The 17,507-nt window shown below is 39.1% G+C and overlaps 1 protein-coding gene across 5 annotated transcripts in view; it reads right to left on the minus strand.

The window, feature by feature from the left end:
• Positions 1–974: 974 nt before the first annotated feature.
• The window catches only part of LOC105465050 (clathrin heavy chain linker domain containing 1), a 67,116-nt gene continuing 50,583 nt past the window's right edge, over positions 975–17,507 (minus strand). For all 5 annotated transcript variants that reach the window (XM_011713256.3, XM_011713258.3, XM_011713255.3 and 2 more), the window contains 4 exons: positions 13,509–13,683; positions 6,443–6,645; positions 2,918–3,097; positions 975–1,308 (listed from right to left, as the gene is read on the minus strand). In XM_011713256.3, coding sequence (XP_011711558.2) covers positions 1,112–1,308; positions 2,918–3,097; positions 6,443–6,645; positions 13,509–13,683 — 755 coding nt within the window. In that variant the 3' untranslated portion in view covers positions 975–1,111. The remainder of the gene's footprint in view (positions 1,309–2,917; positions 3,098–6,442; positions 6,646–13,508; positions 13,684–17,507) is intronic.

Consider the following 17,507-nt stretch of genomic DNA (forward strand, 5'->3'; position numbering starts at 1 on the left):
TATAACATAAAAATACATATGCAATTTAAGTTTAGGAGGGGAAAAGTTATGCTCTTTGCTCTTATTCTAATAGCAGCTCATTTTCATTTTTTACTTGAAAATTTTTTTTCTTTTTTTAATAACAGAGACGGGATCTCAGTGTGTTACCTAGCTGGTCTCAAACTCCTGGGCTCAAGTGATCCTCCTGCCTCAACCTCCCAAAGTGCTGGCATTACAGACATGAGCTACCCTGCCCAGCCAGCAGCTCATTTTAACCATGTTCCATGGTCCAGGCTAACATTTAGCTAGTATGCTCTGGTGTGGCATAAGGGCTAAAGGCTGTTCTGATTAATCAGGTATCTGTTCTGTTCGATTTGTGCCCATGCCATACTAATCATTAAATATTTTAAATATTACAACAGTCCACGGCACAGAACTTTCAGAATTTTCAATCAAATACTTATTCAGATACTTGAAATCATCCAAAACCACTTCTTATGACATATTTTCCATACCTATAGGTATCACAGGTCTACTTCTATGCAAAATTCGACTGGTCCTCTCTTTAAGTAATACTATGCCAAGATTCCCAGCTTTTATACTAGAAGCTTAAGCTTTGCCATATTTATATATATCAAAGCATGGGGCACATCTTTAAATCAGCAATACAAAATTACTGTACTCCAGGTTTTTGCCAGCAAGTCCAACCTTGAAATGATATCCTGCTTTTCTTGTCAAGTCAGGCTTGTAGCATTTCACATTTGGGAAGACAGTCTAATATACAGGATACTACCTGCACCTTCTTTAGTTCTTGCTATCATATTACATCATCAGAAAGTAATATATCTGGACATTAGCTTCTGTCCTTAGATAAAAATGCCTACACTGTTTCGCACAAAGTTATAATCTTGGATTTTATCAAGATTCAATATAAGAAATGACCATATGCGAAAAAGGAAGCAATGGTATAAATATTTCAAAGACAAATCCAAATGTCATCATAACAAAAGTGTGATTTATTTCTGAGAGCTTACTCTAAATTTATTTATAAGTTAGTTATGTTAAAATCAGTTTGCCCAACCAGCATACATAAAGTGTTGTACAAGCTCCCTCAGCTGGCTAAGACATAGAACTACCAAAACACATGTTCCATTAGGTTAACTGCGTCATCCTCTTCAGAAATTTCTGTAACTGCAGCCTGAGATCGAAGAATAGACATGATGTCATTAGATAATTTGTCAAAGCCATTCTGTGAACATATATTTGCCACTTCTTGCCACCTTTCTGTGGAGCAAAATGAATCATTTATCATAAGACTTTCTACTGCATCTGTGGGGAAAAAAATACAATATTACAGTATGGCACTTATTTGATAATCCATACTTTAGTGATTTTTCAAAAATAGAAAAGGATATAATCTCAACTCAGTTACTGTTAAACTCTACCTGATTCCCCTAAGACTAATGATATAACATGCAGTGCTCAGTCTAGCTCATGGTAAGTATTCATGTTAGTTCCTTCTCCTCCTCCCTTATCATTAACCTCTTGATGTCTCAATTCAACCCTTTACCACTTCTCACATTCCATGTCTCCACTCATTGCCTTCTTGTTATGGTAGCAGATGTTGAAGGCTATAAGGCAGGAGCTCAGAAAGTGATGAATGTGGGCTCATTCTTATTCAAAGAGTCTATAAGGCACCACTAGAAACTATCAAATAACTGTGGACCTATAGGTGAAGTTTTCATGATTTCAAACACTTATATAAATGCCTTAGTGCTGCTAACCCAAGGACTTAAGAAACTCTTTGACAAACTCTTCATCCTGTCTCTAGATGGAGACCTCTTAATGATGGGGTTTCTATAACAAATATTTTTCTTAAGGAAATAAAATCATTTTGTTAAAGAAATTTAATATTATTTACTTTTAAAAATATCTTAGTGATCTATCAGTTTATGGAACTCATTTCTTATCTATTACCTGCATTACTTATGGTACTTCATAAAAGAGGATCACTTTTTAGAACACTGTCATCACTATAATTTTATTTCTACCATAATTATCATTTTTCTACAAAAATATTTTAGTTGATATTTGTAATGATAATTTCAAAATATAGTTATCTTCCAAAATATGTTTTCAAGTAATTTAAAATCAAGTTGTCTGCTCAACTTCCTATATTAAATTAATGAAAAGAAAATAAAAGTGAGTTTTAATTATTCTCTCTCTCTCTCTCTCTTTTTTTTTTGAGGCAGGGAGTACAGTGGCACAATCACGGTTCACTGTAGCCTTGAGCTCCCTGGGCTCAGGCGATCCTTCCACCTCTGCCTCTTGAGTAGCTGGGACTACAGGTGCATGCCACCACACCTGGCTAGTTTTTGTATTTTTTTCATAGAGACAGGGTTTTGCCATGTCACCCAGGCTGGTCTTGAACTCCTGAGCTCAAGCGATCCACCCGCCTCAGCCTCCCAAAGTGCTGGGATTACAGGGGTGAGCCACCACACCCAGCCTAATCAGTTATTCTCTAATCCACAGCAGAGTTAGGTTCAGAGTGAATATCATATGTGAACACACAGACATTTGGTTTAGGAATTAAAACATATAGTTTATATCTACATAACATTTAAAATACATATAAAAGATAGCTAAATATACACATGTCAATATATATAAAGTTTTTAGTGTTAGTGATTACAATTATTGTAACATCTCCCTCAGGCTTCATAAAGATTATCTCTTCATTTTAATTCTCTCAAGAAACATATCCTATTGCCAACGGATTATTATTTACATGGCAATCTTTATATTTATAAACTCCTAAAGTTAACTCTTGCTAAGAAGGAACTCTTAGGGAAATTTGAGTTAACTCATGCATAATCATCTTGAACCTCTCCCTAAATAACCCACTACTATTTCTTCCACAACATTTTACTCTACTTACCTATCCCACCTTTATTTATTTCTTGAAGTAGCTTAATGCCAATTTTTTTCTTATCTACAGAGAACAGATGAAGTATGGCAAGACCAAAAGATAAAGATGTTTGTTTCTCATTCAACTCTTTAGTGAGACACTGAATTAATTCAATTTGGGGACATGACATTAATAGCTGCAACAGGTCATCTGAAGGCAAAAATGAAAGAACTTTATCTCAACATCCTAACATGATAAATCAACTAGAAACTAGGACTAGCTAATGTCTATACCTGCCAATCAACAGTTTTTCTAATCCTTTCAAAGCCCTCAATGACCCACTCCAACCTAAACTCAACAGTACTATCCCCTAGCCCCCACTAAAAAAAATCATGCTCAGCATAGCAAAAAACAAAGGAAAACTACCCATAAGAGTCTCCAAAATACAATCAAATAATTATAACGAAAAGAAATGTGGTATAATAAAAATATAGATTGGCTATCAGGAAACCTGAATTCTAATCATAGCTCCAGCAGTCACTTACTCTTTTGGAACTCAGTTTTCACATCTGAAAAGCGCTAGAATTGGATATAATTTCTTTTTTTTTTTTTTTTTTTTTTTTTTGAGACAGTCTCACTGTCGCCCAGGCTGGAGTGCAGTGGTGTGATCTTGGCTCACTGCGAACTCCGCCTCCCGGATTCACGCCATTCTCCTGTCTCAGCCTCCCAAGTAGCCGGGACTACAGGTGCCCGCCACCATGCCTGGCTAATATTTTGTATTTTTAGTAGAGACGGGGTTTCACCATGTTAGCCAGGATGGTCTCGATCTCCTGACTTGTGATCTGCCCGCCTCGGCTTCCTGAAGTGCTGGGATTACAGACGTGAGCCACCGTGCCCGGCCGAAGTGGAGATAATTTCGAAGGTTCCATCTAATACTACAGTTTGTTTGTCTATATCTTGTTGCTCATATTTGGACCAAATTCTGGTGAGTATAATGTCTTTCTGTGCCTTGCACAGAAAATGCAATTCAGTAATTTTTTTCCTAAAACTATCAAGTATTTAGAAATTCAAAAATGAAAACTTTAAGAAGCCATTAGCTATTTCAAGTAGCTAGAGGTGGAGCCATATGAAGTTGCCTATATTTGACCACAAAAAAAAAAAATTCCATATGGGTTAATCTACTAGTTAACCACTGAGGTAATCTAAAGCTACAATTATGATTTGTATTCTTAAATTTTTTCAAAACAAAGTCTCACTGTGCTGCCCAGGCTGGAGTGCATCACTCATCATAGGCATAATGGTTGTGTACTATATCCTCAAACTCCTAGGCTCAAGCAGTCTCCCGCCTCAGCCTTCCCAATAGCTGAGACTACAGGCATGCACCACCATGCCCCACTCTATAGTCTCAAATTTGTAAACTTTGTATTAACTTCCTAAATTTTTTTAAGTAAAAATATTATTTTGGGGCCACAATAGAGGTAATTTTCAGAATAACTTTGAGAGCCTTTCAAGAACTACCATAAACATAATTTAACTCTGAAAGCCTTGGGTTTTTAAAATGTATTTAATATATAGAGACAGGGTCCCACTATGTTGCCCCAGGCTGGTCTTGAATTCCTCATATCCCTTTCGCTTACTACATTTCAAAATCCATTTTCTTTTTAAAAAATTATTATTATTATTATGGGATAAGGTCTCACTCTTGCCTAGGCAGGAATGCAGTGCCACAATCACAGCTCACTGCAGCCTAGAATGTCTGGGTTCAAGCGATCTTCCCATCTCAGCCTCCTGAGTGGCTGGGACTACAGATCCTATCCCTAAAATTTTTAAATTCTAAAAGTAATTAAAATCTATATCCCATGTCTAAACATTAACTAATATAATTCTTACCTATGGAAAAATAATAGTTAACAACACAGAAACTGAAACTGTATACTTAGGTAATGGAATATTAACTAATACCTACTATGCCAGATTCTGTCCTGTCACTACACAACCAAATCACTTACCTCTAGCTGTGCCTTAGCCTCTGTATGGAAACATACTATTTTTTTCATCTATAAAATGGGACAATAACAAAATCTACCTCATAGAGTCAAAATAAGGATTAAGTGAGATAATCCATGGAAAAAAGCCTAGCTATTATTACAATAATAGTATAGGGCATGCTGCTATTAATGAAGAAATTTGTAACTTAAAAAAAATATAGATTCTAAGAAAAAGTCAATTAATTGCTTGAAAATGACCAGATTCAACAACCACTAAAACTCCTTTTTCCTGGAAGAATGTGACCTAAAATAGCTATGTTTGGTTCCATTTTGCATCTTCTTTTTTTTTTTTTTTTTGAGACGGAGTCTCGCTCTGTCACCCAGGCTGGAGTACAGTGGCCGGATCTCAGCTCACTGCAAGCTCCGTCTCCCAGGTTTATGCCATTCTCCTGCCTCAGCCTCCCGAGTAGCTGGGACTACAGGCGCCCGCCACCTCGCCCGGCTAGTTTTTTTGTATTTTGTAGTAGAGACGGGGTTTCACGGTGTTAGCCAGGATGGTCTCGATCTCCTGACCTCGTGATCCGCCCGTCTCGGCCTCCCAAAGTGCTGGGATTACAGGCTTGAGCCACCGCGCCCGGCCCCATTTTGCATCTTCTTAGAACTGGGATACACAGCCTGCAAATCAGGACGGGCAGTGGCCTGGGAGATGGGGAGATGTCAGCAATGCCTGTACTCAGAGTTATTGCCAAACTAGATCCAGAGTAAGAGATCTGCTCATCCAGCTAGGGTCACCCTAAGGTCCACAGTTCTCTTAGATGACTGCTCAATTGTAATCTCAGATTACTGCTCAATTGTGTTTTAAAATTTTGAAATAAATTAGAAATTCTTCATTTCTAATGCTTATATTACACTTCAAATATATCACAGGCTGGGCGCGGTGGCTCACGCCTGTAATCCCAGCACTTTGGGAGGCCAAGGTGGGCAGATCACGAGGTCAGGAGATAGAGAACATCCTGGCTAACACAATGAAACCCCATCTCTACTAAAAATACAAAATATTAGCCAGGCGTGGTGGCGGGTGCCTGTAGTCCCAGCTACTTGGGAGGCTGAGGCAGGAGAATGGCGTGAACCCAGTAGATGGAGCATGCAGTGAGCCAAGATTACGTCACTGCACTCCAGCCTGGCAACAGAGTGAGACTCTGTCTCAAAAAATAAATAAATAAAAAATAAAATAAAATATTACAAATAAGTTATTTTTAAAAATCACATATGTAGTATTCTACTCTGTATAAATTTATCTTTAAAACTGTATATTTCCAGGACTATCTGGATTATTAAATGTTTTTATTTTGAGGAAATACATAATATTTTTGAACATCTAGCATGAAAGCCAATCAGCTCCAGCTTACCTGTGTTCATGAAAAATTACAAAACAAATTTCCCACTTATTGGTATATATAAAATTGATTTTATAACGTAAGTTTAAAGTAGTGCCTGCTATCATGGGTAATTTTACAATTAAAGTCCAGAATTCAAATGTATACAAATGGCAGACATTTTAACTTACCGGTAGTAAAGTCCTTGAACTGCTGTATGTACTCCATGACCCTATGAGTCTGACCCTGTTTACACAAGCAAAGAATAGCTTTCTTGTGCAGGCCACATTCACTGTAGATAATCTGAGCTAAAGCCAGGCACTTGGCCTTGTTATAAGTATCCTGCTCCCCATAATCACAAATCACATCCCCAGCCTCCTCAGAAAATGTCAGTCTAGAACAAGCAGATCAATAAGACATACGTTAGAAAATTCCTGATGAGTGGCTGAGGCTGAAATATTTGAAAATTCAGCACAGTAGAACTGGATTTTCTACTGCCTGCAAGAATTCCAAGTTACAATTTAATAGGCCATTGATTATGTAGGAGAAATTAAACATATCTGAGATTTAACAACAACAACAACAACAAAAAATCAGCGTGTATTCCCTTGGAGGAGGACATTTTGGCTCCTCAAAAGCTCAAGTTTCAAAAAAAACCACAAACAAGATTAAAACTCTCCTAAAAAGACTGATAGGTCTAAAAATTACGAGGTAAACAAAAATGCTCTCATAATTGGGGGTCTTAATATTCTCAAGCAGTTATCGAGATTCTAAACCCTATGGAATATAAAAGCTTATTAAATATTGGTTATAGATAGTGACAGCAATTTCAGCTCATAGAGGTAGATATTGCAAGCATTTTTACCAAAAGTAAAACAGAAAGTGTGACAGCACTGTTATTTTTTAAATTTGTTATAGATTTATAAGAGGCAAGAGGGGAAAATGGACATAATTGTGCCTATTAGGAAAGACCGAAGAAGCAGTTCTTTTGAGATGGGTCAACAGAATAGATTTCACTTGTCCTATTTTAGTGTACCACCTTTATACACAACTGAAGTTAATCATCTGTTGTACTATCAGAGTAAATTCCCTAGAAACTATAAGCATAGCCAAAAGAACATCTGTGCATGATTAAAGATATCACTTCTAATTACTAATGGTATGAAAATTATACTTTATATTTTTAATTAATAGCTACAAAATAACGGCAATCGTATGATATTGGTGTCTGTATACATCTAAAAATGCTGGTAACATTAAAATGAAATCCTGAACCCCCTACACGATGTCTCTTTACTGAAAATTCAGTAAATAAAGCCTTCTGTGTTTATTGGGGTGGGCAGCAGAGGGGGGAGTCTAAATCAAAAGGCAGCTTGAGTACAAATCAATTATTTAATTAAGCAGTTCTCTGATTTCCACACTTTAATACCAAAATAAAGGCTTTAGTAGCTACAGTTGCGACAATTTCTGAGGCTGAACAAGTTAATTATTTCAGTCTATGTAGTGACTGAAATACTGTAGCAAAATCATAACGCCAGTATTTTAGTATTTATTTATCTTACTAATGCCATTTTTTTTAAGGGTCACCACCTCAGAGAAGGCCAGGGCTGGGAAGGGGGCCAGGGAAGTTCCCTCCCCCTTTTTCCCTCCAATCACCTCATCATACCCTCTTTCTGTTTTCCTAAAGTCCCCTTGTTGGGTTTTCTCACCCTTACTCCTAACTCAAAGAGGACTGTTTCTGGGACTTCTGAAAGTGGATCTGAGACCAGGCTAGCTCTGGAGAATATGAACAGCTAATAAATAAAATAAAATATGCTTAACCCCACAGTAATCTAAGACATATTGGATTATAAATTTGGTTTAAAAATTTTTAATGTCAAAATAAAGGTAATATACAATCTCTAAATCCATGCATAAAATTTATTTACTGTTACTTTCTAGGATTGAGTTTGCAAAGTTAAAATTTCAGAGGATATTTATCTTCTGGGAGCAATGTCTGCAATTAAGAGAAGTAATACCAGTAAAGGATGGTTCCTTAAAATTTAGACTTTGTAGACCAAGTGATTAGACTTTTCACAGGTAAGAATGACTAAGAGAGCCATGATTAGCCCATTAGGCAGGCTGCTAAAGGGCTAGCTCTATGCTGAGCTTCTGGGAATGAACTGGAAGGCTTTTTAAGGTAGCTATGTGATAGAGGCCAGATAATCAGAGGCAGAAGCCAGGAAACAGAGACTAAGTATGAAGAATGTGAATTGCCTTTAATATTCCCTGTTATATTATCTCAGGATCCTTAAAACTAGTGGCATTTCCGGCCGGGCGCGGTGGCTCAAGCCTGTAATCCCAGCACTTTGGGAGGCCGAGACGGGCCGATCACGAGGTCAGGAGATGGAGACCATCCTGGCTAACACTGTGAAACCCCGTCTCTACTAAAATACAAAAAAAAAAATTAGCCGGGCGAGGTGGCGGGCGCCTGTAGTCCCAGCTACTCGGGAGGCTGAGGCAGGAGAATGGCGTAAACCCGGGAGGCGGAGCTTGCAGTGAGCTGAGATCCGGCCACTGCAGTCCAGACTGGGCAACAGAGCGAGACTCTGTCTCAAAAACAAAACAAAACAAAAAAAACTAGTGGCATTTCCTCAATGCATGTAGTCACAGAACTGCATAGTTATTAAAGAATTTAAATTCTTACAACTAAGAGGTAGAATGGGTCAAGAACCATCACTATGTGTAAGAAACTTAGTCTTATCTGAAGTGTCTTTGCACTAGAACTTTTTTTTTTTTTTTTTTTTTTTTTTTTTTTTGAGACGGAGTCTCGCTTTGTCGCCCAGGCTGGAGTGCAGTGGCCGGATCTCAGCTCACTGCAAGCTCCGCCTCCCGGGTTCACGCCATTCTCCTGCCTCAGCCTCCCGAGTAGCTGGGACTACAGGCGCCCACCACCTCGCCCGGCTAGTTTTTTGTATTTTTTAGTAGAGGCGGGGTTTCACCATATTAGCCAGGATGGTCTCGATCTCCTGACCTCGTGATCCGCCCGTCTCGGCCTCCCAAAGTGCTGGGATTACAGGCTTGAGCCACCGCGCCCGGCCTGCACTAGAACTTTTTAAAACAGGTTTTGGTAAAGAACATACACTTTCTGATGATGTCATCAAGTCCAAACCATTTCCAGTGCTCCCTGATAAGTACTTTTTGTGGAGGGTGTAGAAACATGATCAGGCAGAGAAAGAGAGAAGGGCGCAAAGAGAGAAAAGAAGGGCATACATATGAAGAAGAAATCTCCTAAAGCAAAATTAACAGGCCAGTCACGGTGGGTCAGGCCTGTAATCCCCAGCACTTTGGGAGGCCTAGGCGGGTGGATCACCTGAGGTCGGGAGTTTGAGACCAGCCTGACCAACATGGAGAAACCCCGTTGCTAGTAAAAATACAAAAAATTAGCCAGGCATGGTGGCGCATGCCTGTAATTCCAGCTAATCGGGAGGCTAATACAGGAGAATCGCTTGAAGCCGAGAATCAGAGGTTGCGGTGAGCCGAGATTGCACCACTATGCTCCAGCCTGGACAACAAAAGTGAAATTCCATCTCAAAAAAAAAAAAAAATTAACTATTATGTGGACAGTAAATGAAGGTCATAATAAGAATGGGTGGGAGAAACACTTTGCACTGGTAAATAGTGCCATCAAGATAGCTTTATCAAGTTGTATAGGGGAAATGGTGGATTTGAAATGAGTGGTAGTAGGTAGTAGTATGCAAACCTACCATTTTTATGTTTGGGACATTTCTAAGTCATGACTTTATTTAGGAAGTGCTTGCTTACTAATGTCCATTTATCTCTTTATGATACCCTTCTTAAAGATGAGAGCTCTTCATTATTCCCTAGTATGTGTTCTACATCCCTATGCATTCAGAGCCAAGTAAGCACAGCCCTTATGCTGCCAGCAGCAGGCTATAACTACTAGACAGATGACAGGGAGGCCTTTCCCTACTCTGCCTTCCAATATGCACAGCCCAGCCCATCTTCACAAAGACACAGTACAAGCAGCTGCTATCTATTCTCTGACAGATCTTCGTAAGTTGTTTCGTTGTTATGGTAGACACTGTTCTGGTGCCTCATCCAGGTCCCATTTACTGAACTGGTGCCCCTTCTCCAGCTGACTACTAAGAGCTCACAGTTGCCCCCTTCTCTGAAGAATTGTCCTCAGGTGTCTGTAGCCTCCTCACCTAGAAAATTATGCCTATCCACAACCCCCAGTAGTCTACACTCAACCCCCAGGGACTGACTGATAGGGGTTACAAAAGGCCAGCCCCTTAATAAAAGGAAAGAACTCTGTGTAATGTCTATGCTCTATTACCCTCTCCCTGTGATAATGGCTAATACCAGACTTGAACTGAGTTCACATCCTGCTTGGCTCTTTTCTAAGTCCTATCCTATTTCACTCCCCTTAAAAATTTTCCTGAGGAGTAGTTTATTAGTAAATGATCTGCACCCTAATCTAAGTCTTAAGTTCTCTTCAAGGAAATAGGGAACCTGAGTGCCAAAAATATTCCTTTCTGCTCCATTATATAGCAACAGTCCTACCTGTTTATGATAATCAAGTCAGTCAAAACTTCCTGACTCACAAACACTAAAGTTGCAGACATGGGAAGCACACATTTCCTGGGATGGTTAATTTTATGTGTCAACTTGACTGGGCCAGAGGGTGCCCAAATATTTGGTTGAATATTACTCTGGGTGTGTCTGTGGGGTATTTTGGGATGAGATTAACTTTTTCTTTTTAGTTTGGAAGTATTTGTTTTCAAATTGTAATGTCAATTTTAACAGTACTAAAAAAGAGATTACACTTATTATAATAAGTTATGTAGTTTGTCAATTTTTTTGTTGAGATGACAATGTTAATATATATACTTTTATTCATCTGATAAAGATGTCATTCACACATTCTATAAAGTTTCATTTTAATTAATGGTTTCCTTCTCTGACATTAGTGCTATTACCAGAACAGGAAATTAGAAAGTATGTAAAAAGCAATGCAAGCTTTTACTCTGTGGCAACTGGCTCTGTTGTGTAGGTAATACTTAACATTCCACACTTATTTTATTCTTACACTGGGGAAAAACATTCCAGTGTTTTTTGTGAGAAATCAATGAGGGAGGGGCTGAAGACTATATAAAAATCTGATTTATTATAACAGCAATTTTAAATGACCACTCTAACAGAGTACATAACCTATAAGTGGTACTAGAAAATACTGATAGACTTTCAAAATAAATTTAACATAATTCGTTTAATAATTTTCTCATTTTCCCTAGTGTATACTTTTGTTGTTGTTGTTTGTTTTTTGAGACAATATCTAATTCTGTTGCCCAGGCTGGAGTGCGGTGGCATGCTCAAGTTCACTGAAGCCTTGATCTCCCAGGTTCAAGTGATTTTCCCACCTCAGCCTCCTAAGTAGCTGGGACTACAGGCATGTGCCACCACGTCTGGGTTATTTTGTTTTATTTTATTTTTTTTATAGAGATGAGGTCTCCTATGTTGCCCAGGTTAATCTTGAACCCCTAAGCTCAAGCAATCCTCCTGCCCTGGCCTCCCAAAGTGTTGAGATTACAGGCATGAGCCACCATGACCAGCCTTCAAATTTTCTTTATAAGCTAACAAAACTGATTTTCTTGTTTTGTTCAAGGCTTAACAAAATTCAAAACATTTCTAAATAAAAAGTCAATGTCTGAATAAACTGTATAATTTTGCCAAACATGGTAATTTTAGGTGCATGGGAATAGGCTCTCAGGCCCTAAGATGGGTTCTTCTTCTTCTTTTCTTTTTTTTTTTTTTTTGAGATGGAGTTTCGCTCTTGCTGCCCAGTCTGAAGTGCAATGGCACAATCTCGGCTCACCGCAACCTCTGAGTTCAAACGATTCTCCTGCCTCAGCCTCCCAAGTAGCTGGGATTACGGGCAGGCGTCACCACATCCAGTTAACTTTGTATTTTTAGTAGAGACAAGGTTTCTCCATGTTGGTCAGGCTGGTCTCCACCTCCCAACCTCAGGTGATCCGTCCGCCTTGGCTTCCCAAAGTGCTGGGATTACAGACGTGGGCTGCTGCAACCAGCCAAGATGTGGTTCTTCTTTGTGTGAAAATTGAAGACTGACTCTGCCCTACCCCAAGGTATTCACACAGGAATGTTCTATGAAAGGTCTTTACTTGCTCCCAAGCTTATAATTGTGATAGATATGTATATGAATATGTATATCCCCAGTGTCAGTGTGTACTTACAATCATTCCTACAATTGCTTTATGGTTTGCTCATAATTATGAAAAGCCAGCAGGCATAGCGATTGTTCTACTTATAGCCAGAAGTATCCACGAGGAGAAAAAAAGCTCACAGGAAAACCTAGGATTCATTTCTTAGATGACCTGATAGGATTTTCACCCTTTGCAGCTGTGTAACTAGTGAGGAAAGTTCATAGACCAGAAAAGCCAAACATTTGGTTGAAATGATGCTGTTCTGTTCTCTGCTCTAGATGGGAGCCATCTTCCCGCAAATGTTACTTTAAAGGATCTCCTCTCCTTTGCCTATGTCTATTGATAACTCTTGTCAATTTCTATCACCCCGATAATAGTCAATATGAAAATAAAGTTATTTGGAATGTAGTTGTGTATTTGCTAAGAAAATTAGATTTCTACAGGAAACTAAATGCATATATATATATATATTTTAGACTGAGTCTCGCTTTGTCACCCAGGCTGGAGTGCAGTGGCGCGATCTCGTCTCACTGAAACCTCTGCCTCCCTGATTCACATGATTCTCCTACCTCAGCTTCCCGAGTAGCTAGGACTACAGCCGTGTGCCACCATACCTGGCTAATTTTTGTATTTTTAGTAGAGATGGGGTTTCATCATGTTGGCCAGGTTGGTCTTGAACTCCTGACCTCAAGTCATCTGCCCACCTTGGACTCCCAAAATGCTGGGGTTGCAGGCATGAGCTGCTGCACCTGGCCACCATGCCTGGCTAATTTTTGTATTTTCAGTAGAGACAGGGTTTCACCATGTTGGCCAAGCTGGTCTTGAACTCCTGACCTCAAGCCATCCTCCCAAAGTGTTGGGATTAGCGGCATAGGCCACCATGCCCGACCACTAAACACTTTCTGATTAATTGCATAGGGACCTGAAGTAAATGTTCAAGTAACATATTGATAAAACTATTAATATTTTTAGAACAAACAACTTTATTAACCAAATGTCAAAATTAAGTTAAAAGCTTAATTTTGCTTACCTTTGCTGTGTAACCCAATTGATAACTAAATCTAACCGTTTTTCCGATAATCCACATTTGATTCCTTCCAGGGTTAGAGCTGCATCAACAGGACATCGAAAAGCATGACTTGTGATAAAGAGGGCCTCAAAAAATAAGAGTAATGGAAGAGGCTTTCCTCTAATTTTTCCAACAGCTACAGAAAGGAGAAAATTTTCTGAGTCAAATACTTTAAGAAATAGTTTGCTTTTTCTTATTTCATATTACTATTTTCGTGCCTTTGCTTTTCTAAAACTTTAACAATCTAAAATTACACATTTATAATTTTTAACTCATGCTTATAGATTAAACTTTATATTCTGGATAATGACTAAATATCATGGGCCATGTGAAGATGGAGGCAGAGATTGGAATGATCTGCTACAAGCCAAGGGAGGCTAAAAATCGCTGACAACCACCAGAAGCTAGGAGAGAGGCATGAAATGGAATCTCCCTTAGAGCCTCCAGAAAGAATGAACCCTTGACACCATGATTTCAGACTTCTGGCCTCCAGAACTGTGAGATAATATATTTTTCTTTTAAGTCATAGGGTTCTCCTGTTAATGAGGCCAATTTACCTCATTCTTTGGTCATAACCAAAGAAAACAAAAGGTGCAGCTGCAGATACACTGAGGATAAAATTCCTAATGCAAACTAACCTGCTCTAATGACCAATCACATGAGGCAAATATAAAACTGGACATTTAAAGGTATATACTTAGACTAACATAACCTAACTTGGAAAATAATTCAATGAGAATGACAAATTAGGATCCTGAAATTTACATGTAGATTCAGCCAGTGACCAAATAAAGTATGCCAATCCCAAATCAGCATGACTACAATTCATTTTTTATTAAGCTGTATGTACACTCAATGTTTGAACTTGCAGGGGAGGAAGACTGTTAATTTGAATTCTTAATCCATTAGATTATTTTCCTTTTTGTAAGCAGAAAATAAATTTACCACCATATCTTATTTCCTAGATTTTTATTTAGTTCTCCTCTTCAAAGTCAAGTGAGACAGTTTAGAGAGAACAACTGGATATGGATGTCTTGGAATTTAGAGAACAAAAAGACCAGAGCCTGATATTTGCCTGGAAAGTGTAAAGGTGAAAGGCTAGAGTGAGTAAAGAGAATTAAAGTACAAGCAAATTCTACTTCCACAAGATTGCATGTTCCTCCAGGGTGAAGGAGATTCCATGAAAGGCAGGTAGGCTGGTTGTCTTGAAAAGGCTCTCTTGGAGAGGTCAGATAACCCCACCTGAGAGTCTTTGGGGGTACACACCACCAGAAGTAGCTAAAGGGGAGTCATAAGCAGCCAGCTAAAGTAATACCTCCTGAATCAATAAAAGGCACCACAGAAAGTCCCCAGTGAGGGAAGGCCCTAAAAAGCAAAGACTAAAGCAGTCAACTAGGAGCCATCATTGGGCATCTACCACACCCAAGAAACATCAAAGCCAAATGACCACTGCACCAGTTGAGTAAGACCTTTCCTGTCCCTTATATAACCCCACTGTAAAGCTGCCTAGTGATTAGAAGAGGAGGGAGCAGCAGAGTAAAGAAGAAGCAAACATGTCTCCTGAGCCTCAACAGGTTCTAGAGCCAAACCAGAGCCAAACCAGGGTAACAGGAAAATTTTTAGATTAAACAAGAGACTGCAGTTTCTATTTAGTTTAGACTAGACTTTTCGGTACCTAAACATAAAACTATTAATATCTGAAAGTGAGTGAAAAAAAGCTATGTGACATGACCAAGATATTATCCAATAAAATAAATAGGAACGTCAACACAGTCCTTTTAAAGGGCAATGGTGAGGAAGAAAAAAGTTGTTTCTTGCTTTGTACTCTATCAAGTCTAGCTTGAACTTTAGACTCTATCATGTCTAACTGATCTATGATCCAGTTTTATAGATATCAAAGCTGGTAAAACCAGAATAAAAATTGATTCTGCATCTGATTGAGGGTCTACTAATGAAATGTATGGATTTTCACAAGATAATATATAATATCTATTTTTTAATTGTTCACAGACTTTTTAAACTTATTTCTCAACTCTCAGATATACTGTATTGTAAATAAAATTAATTCTGAATAAGTGGTGTGGTGCTAAAAACCCCTAAAGCTTGTATAGTGCTTTGAAATTATCAACTGGTCTTAACCAATAACTCTAATAAGGTGGGTATCATTAAAATTCCTAGTTTTCTTTTCTTTCTTTCTTTCTTTCTTTTTTTTTTTGTCTTTGAGATAGAGTCTCACTCTGTTGCTAGGCGGGGATGCAATGGTGCAATCTCAGCTCAATACAACCTCTGCCTCCTGGGTTCAAGCGATTCTCCTGCCTCAGCCTCCCATTTAGTTGGTGCATGCTACCACACCTGGCTAATTTTTATATTTTTAGTAGAGACGGAGTTTCACCATGTTGGCCAGGATGGTCTCGATCTCTTGACCTGGTGATCCGCCTTCCTCGGCCTCCCAAAGTGCTGGGATTATAGCCATGAGCTACCACGCTCGGCCTGTTTTCTTTCTTTTCTTTTCTTCTTCTTTTTGTTTTTTCAGACAGAGTCTCACTCTGTCGCCCAGGCTGGAGTGCAGTGGTACGATCATGGCTCACTGTAGTCTTAACTTCTCAGGTTCAGGTGATCCTCCCACTTCAGCCTCCTGGGTAGCTGGGACTATAGTCATGTGCCACCACGGCTGGCTAATTTTTTTGTATTTTTTGCAGTGACAGAGTTTTGCCATGTTGCCCAGGCTGGTCTTGAACTTCTGGGCCAAGCAATCTGCCTACCCCAGCCTCCCAAAGTGTTGCTATTACAGGCACGAGCCACCACACCTGGCCAACATTCCTGTTTTTCAAGTAATAAAACTGAATTTCAAGTAGATAAAGTAGCTTGCTCAAAGAACACAATGCAAGTGTATACTAAAGATAAAATTGAAACAAAGGTATTGTGCCTCCTACCCAACATTTTATAACATTCTATCCTCTTCATGTTTTGTGATAAGTTAAATATATATACATTTACACACACATATGATGGCAGAAGATTTCTTAGGCCAGGCATGGTGGCTCAAACCTGTAATCTCAGCACTCTGGTAGGACGAGGCAGGCAGATCACAAGGTCAGGAGTTTGAGACCGGTCTGACCAACATGGTGAAACCCTATCTCTACTAAAAATACAAAAATTAGCTGGGCGTGGTGGCACGTGCCTTTAATCTCACCTACTCAGAAGGCTGAGGCAGGAGAATCGCTTGAACCCAGGAGGTGGAGGTTGCAGTGAGCTGAGATCGCGCCACTGCACTCCAGCCTGGGCGGCAGAGTGAGATCCGTCTCAAAAAAAAAAAAAAAAAAAAAAAAGATTTCCTATACCTACTATAGATTAACAAGATTAAGGGCAATTCAATTAGACTTTCAGGTAAAGATGGCAGACTGAACACACACATTCAATTCTAGTTCACTAAAATCATTAAAATAATAGTAAAGGGATTTCATAAGAACAAATTTAAAAGGAAATAACAAACAAAATTCTGAAAACCAGAAAATAGAGAGTGGAAACTAGCATAGAAGAGCCTTAAAAGTTTGATTCCTGGCTGGGAGCGGTGGCTCACACCTGTATTCCCAGCACTCTGGGAGGCCGAGGCCGGCAGATCACAGGGTCAGGAGACGGAGACCATCCTGGCTAACACGGTGAAACCCTGTCTCTACTAAAAATACATAAAATTAGCCTCTACTAAAAATGCATAAAATTAGCCGGGCGTGGTGACAGGCACCTGTAGTCCCAGCTACTTGGGAGGCTGAGGCAGGAAAACTGCATGAATCTGGGAGGCGGAGCTTGCAGTGAGCCAAGATTGCACCACTGCACTCCAGCCTGGATGACAGATGGAGACTCTGTCTCAAAAAAAAAGTTTGATTCTTAAACTACCAATAAGGAAAACCAAGAAGAAGCAATCCAGTTCACACCAAACAACACAGAAAGCCTCAGGAATTG

Source organism: Macaca nemestrina, chromosome 13 (genome assembly GCF_043159975.1).
Source record: "Macaca nemestrina isolate mMacNem1 chromosome 13, mMacNem.hap1, whole genome shotgun sequence".
Taxonomy (NCBI): domain Eukaryota; kingdom Metazoa; phylum Chordata; class Mammalia; order Primates; family Cercopithecidae; genus Macaca; species Macaca nemestrina.